At 31.2% G+C, this 4,883-nt stretch overlaps 1 protein-coding gene across 1 annotated transcript; it reads left to right on the top strand.

Annotated features, from left to right (window-relative positions):
* The first annotated feature begins 2,322 nt into the window (after window positions 1–2,322).
* Window positions 2,323–4,730, top strand: LOC111240995. The gene is made up of 3 exons (XM_022777238.1): window positions 2,323–2,521; window positions 3,008–3,112; window positions 4,453–4,730. The coding sequence occupies exons 1-3, from the start codon at window positions 2,323–2,325 to the stop codon at window positions 4,509–4,511; spliced, it is 363 nt and encodes a 120-aa protein (XP_022632959.1). The 3' UTR covers window positions 4,512–4,730.
* Window positions 4,731–4,883: the final 153 nt, after the last annotated feature.

Raw genomic sequence — 4,883 nt, forward strand, 5'->3', positions numbered from 1 at the left:
TTTAACTAAATACGCAAAGGTGATGTGGTTTTCAAAATGTTTAATTATCCCTAAAAATGAAATTCTAAAGAAACAAAAAATGTTTTTTAATTTTTTGTGCCTGACAATGATTGACCTTGCTCCTACTTATTCTCAATATGAGAAATCAGGATTATGTAATTCTAACTAAAAGGTTATTTGTTGTTTGAAAGTATTTATATTTTGGTATATTTATATAAGAAAGGGAAAAAGGTGTTTAGCACAAGGACGATGCGAGCAATCACACATGAGCTTAACCTTTAAAACATATTTTTGGTATTTTTTTTATAAAAGAAAGAGAAAAGGTTTTTTGCACAAGGACAATGCGAGCGATTACACATGTGCTTAACCTTTAAAACATTTTTTTGATATTTTTTATAAAAGAAAGAGAAAAGGTTTTTAGTATAAGGACGATGTGAGCAATCACACATGTGCTTAACTTTTAAAACATTTTTTTGGTATTTTTTATAAAAGAAGGAGAAAAGGTTTTTAGCACAAAGACGATGTGAGGGATCACACATGTACTTAACCTTTAAAACATTTTTTGGTATTTTTTATAAAAGAAAGAGAAAAGATTTTAGCTTTCCTTATTGTATCATCTCCTTCAAGAGTTTATAAACATGATATTTTTTTTTATTAAAATTATATATTATTTCTTAATCTTATAAGTTTTTATACCAAGGTTTTACATTTTTTATATTGTTGTTTAGCATATGATTAAAATCACAATTCATTATTGTAATTCTAATGTTTATTATAAATTTAGGGATAGATGAATCCAATTCAATTGTGAGAATATTTAAAATCTATATCTCATCAAATATTAGTTCTGTAAATATATATTTAACAGTTGATTAGAAATATTAATTTTTTTAGAAAAAGTAGAAATTATTAATGAGTGTAATGGTTCGATTTGTCCCAACATCAAGAAGACGTCCTTCCTTTGCAAAATCCCTGAATTAAACAATTAAAAGTGAAGATATTCAGCTTCAGATGGAATTTGTCGCTCATAAAGTTTCCCAACTCTAAATAACCTTTCATCAATGTTTTATATAAGTTACCACATTACACTTCTTCCCTTTCTTCGCCATCATTTCCACCACCTGATCCTTCTTACAATGTCCATTCACAACAGCGGTGTATGTCGAAGTATTTGGCTCCATCAAATCCAACACCTTAATTGCATCAAATCAAACAACTATAGCTAACCACACATGGGTTACTTATAACAGCCCAAGCAACGTATGAATCAAGCAATTATAAGCAATGACAATGGACTTAAATGGAGGAAAAGCAACAGTAAAGGGGTGTTACAGAATTGTAATAATCACATATGACGCAACCAAAAACCTTGATTAATATCACACTAGATAGATGATAATGTGAGATATGCTCGAGATGTTGGTGTCATTATATATGGGACTTAAGAAGTGAATAAAGAGTCTAGACTACAATGAGATAAAGATAGGAGGGAGACTGCACCTGGGACAAATATAAAAACTAAACTGCAGCTGACCATAGATAGAACAAGACTTCATCTGTGAAAAAGATAAGGTTCAAACAACATCTAACAGAGATCACAGAAGCAAATACAATTATCAGGTAAGAAAACAGTCAAGCCAAGAGAAGGTTTCAAACAACAGGGCTGGATCAAACCACCAGCAACAAAGGTGGCAAAGAACATAAGGTAGCACCTCCTGCTCCCAGCTGGCTTGAGTATTCTGAAATTGTAGGCAGCAAGAAATAGGAGCGAAGACCAAAATAGTCTATGAATATAAAACAAAAGAGTAGATTAATGTTTTTAGTCTTTGCACGTTCTCATGCCGTCAATTAAGAATAATGTTTTCTTAAAGCTACATAATGAAACATTATTCTTTTTATGTTCTATAGACATAGTGGTGGCATCAACTCCAGTCATCAAAACCAATCATTTTATGTTCTATACCAATAAAACACCATTATGATATGAAATGCACCTATTGCCTCACGTTCTGTGAGCCTCAAGCCAATGTTGTTCACACTGAATGTTGAAAAGAGCTCGTTCTAACTTAATTTATCTCTTCAAACAAAGGAGCTAAATGATCTGCAAAGATGAACAAGTAAACAGTAACTCACCAATTTAGGAGGATCCACGGTTGCAAAAATGTATGAAATTAATTAATCAGTTCATGTATGTCTCACCATCTTTTGCATGAGAGTAATAGTAGGTTGATACGCTTACGTGTCACCTACATTCATTTGACACGGCCACGTCAGCTTTTTCTAAAAAAAAAATACATTCTGATAAAGGGTAAAAGTGGAAAAATGAAAAATGCGTTTTGTTTATGTTTGGGTTCTCAATTGAAAATCTCATTTAGGTTTAGTTTGAAAAAGTTTCTCCCTCGTTCTTCATTGCAGAGGTTCTCCATCATTGTCAATAGTTGGTTGTGGAGATTTTTGGTGGTTGTGAAGTTGAGAGTTGTGGACATTTCGCTAGTGCCGCTCCTAATCACATTTCTGGATTGTGAGTTTGAAGTAGGGTTTTCTATTTTCATCTGTCCTAAGTAAAGGTTTTTTGATTTTGATTTCGCGTGGTTAAATAAAAGAAGAAGTCGTAGTCGTGCATATTTATGGATGATTTAGCGAAAATGGGACTCTTTTGTTTGAAATTTAATTCCTTTCATGTGTGTCTGCGAGGTTCCTGTTTGAAAATAGAAGATGTGTAAATGATGATGCATGACAAAACAATAACGGAAAAATAACAGTAGTAAAGTTGATTGTGTAAACTCAGGATAAGAAATATAAATAGCTTTCATAAATAGTGAGCATAGGCAAAACTTTTATAAAAATTTTAAAATTTAATATAATATAGCTTTTGTGAGTTATAAAATCATTCTGAAATTAATAATGTCGAAGGGCAGTGAAGGGAATCTACAGTCAAGTTATACTTTTTGTTTGAATTCTCGCTCACAATATTTTTTAATTTTTTTTAATTTGAGTTACATTGCAGTTTATTTGTCTTTTGATGTGATTAAAGGGAACAAACAGCCTGCATTGAGGAACAAGTTCGGTGTTAAGTGTCTCTCGGGGTTCCTCTGTTGCAGTTATTATAGAGGTCAAATCCTTATTTGAATTTTATGAAGATGTCTTTAGAGTAATTTCAAATAATCTTATATGTCTTTAGCGAATAAAGTGATCACTGGATATGTATACCCATCAAATTTTGGTATCACAACTTATGAAAAATGGTTACTTGAGATGATTTAGTTGAAAATATATAATGTATGTCATTAGTCCATTCACTCAGTCCTCTGTCAAGATCACCAGCATTTCAACAATATTCACAATTCAAATTGATGAATGAATTTCTAACATCTGAAGCACAAATTAGTTATATCTATTATTACTCCACCAACTGTGTGTATTGTGGTTGGTTTACGTAAAGCATCCCTGTTATATTGGAGAAATGCAGCTTGTTTTGTGGCTCTATTTATTTCAACAAATCTTATGTACCAGAATATGTATTATTTTCCTTATGAATTCTTAGTTCAACTTTGGTAGTTTAGTATAGTTGTTAATGTAGTCTAGTTATTTTTTATTTCAGGTTTAGTGTTCATTTGTTGTTTGTTGTCCCTCTGGTCCAGATTCTAGTTTGAATTATGTTAATATTAATTCCAGTATAATGTTTTTGATTTTTGTAAATGTTGGTGATTTTAGGGAATTGGCTCTTATTCATAATTTTAATCATTTTGCTACTGTCCCTATAGCAACTTATTTGATTTGGTCATTTGCAGCTTTTAAGAGCTTCTCAACAAGAAATATAGGATTTTTTATTTCCAGAAGAGATGCTACCATTTTAACTTTGTGACCGAACAGACTCTTACAAAATGCCAACATTAGTCAGTTATTTGTTATTTGATGATTTCAATAAGTAGTTTTAGGTGTATTTAATTACATGTTTAATTGTCTTAATAGAGGTATAGAACAAACACAGTGGCTTGATGAACAACTCAATTATCTGTATGGTTGTTTTTGTCTCTGGTATGTCAATATTCCTTTTATGTATTAAAACACATCTGTTTCTATATCTATATTAAACACAAACGTGAAGGCTATCTATATTCCATATAATAAAAAACAAAAGGCTGTTGAATTAATTGATATAGGACAGTATAGGATGGTAATTTGATAGAAAGAGGGTGGTGTTGTGAAAAATCTGAATATATTTGGGTTTTATTATATAACCACTTGTTTCTAATATTTGTTTAATGTGTAGTTATGATTGTGGTATATTGGTGATTAAATATATGGAGTTATGGGACTACACACCAAAATTTGATGGGAATAAAATGCCCAATTACACAACGGTTTGTAATTTTTATGTATATGGTTATTTCAATATGATTTATGTGAAAAGGTTTTAAAGTGTATTTAATAACGATATTATTATCGCAGGAACAATTACAAGTTGTGCGACAACAGATGGTTTGTCAGTGGATATTACACAAAGATAATGTTCATCGTAGTATGGTATTGAAGAGATGTGGGATGGTTTAGGCATTGATTAAGTCATGAACTAGGACAACATCACTGAGTTGAATAAATTGAAGTAGGGGAACAATTAATGTACATATTGAATACAAATGACATCAAATATGATTGATTACGACATGATAAGTTGGGCAATGAAATGTTGATATAGTGATTACTTTGTTGTCAATATTTTTTGCAAAGGGAAATTTGAGCTTCACTTGCAAATTGTATGAGATTTTTAGTGATTCAGGATGTGATATTTAACACTTTTATTGTTGTACAAAACGCAGTCCAGAACCGACCACATACAGTTGAAGGGATAACCACTAACTGTACCAAAAAAAGTGGTCTTT

This window comes from Vigna radiata, unplaced genomic scaffold (assembly GCF_000741045.1).
Source record: "Vigna radiata var. radiata cultivar VC1973A unplaced genomic scaffold, Vradiata_ver6 scaffold_43, whole genome shotgun sequence".
Taxonomy (NCBI): Eukaryota; Viridiplantae; Streptophyta; class Magnoliopsida; order Fabales; family Fabaceae; genus Vigna; species Vigna radiata.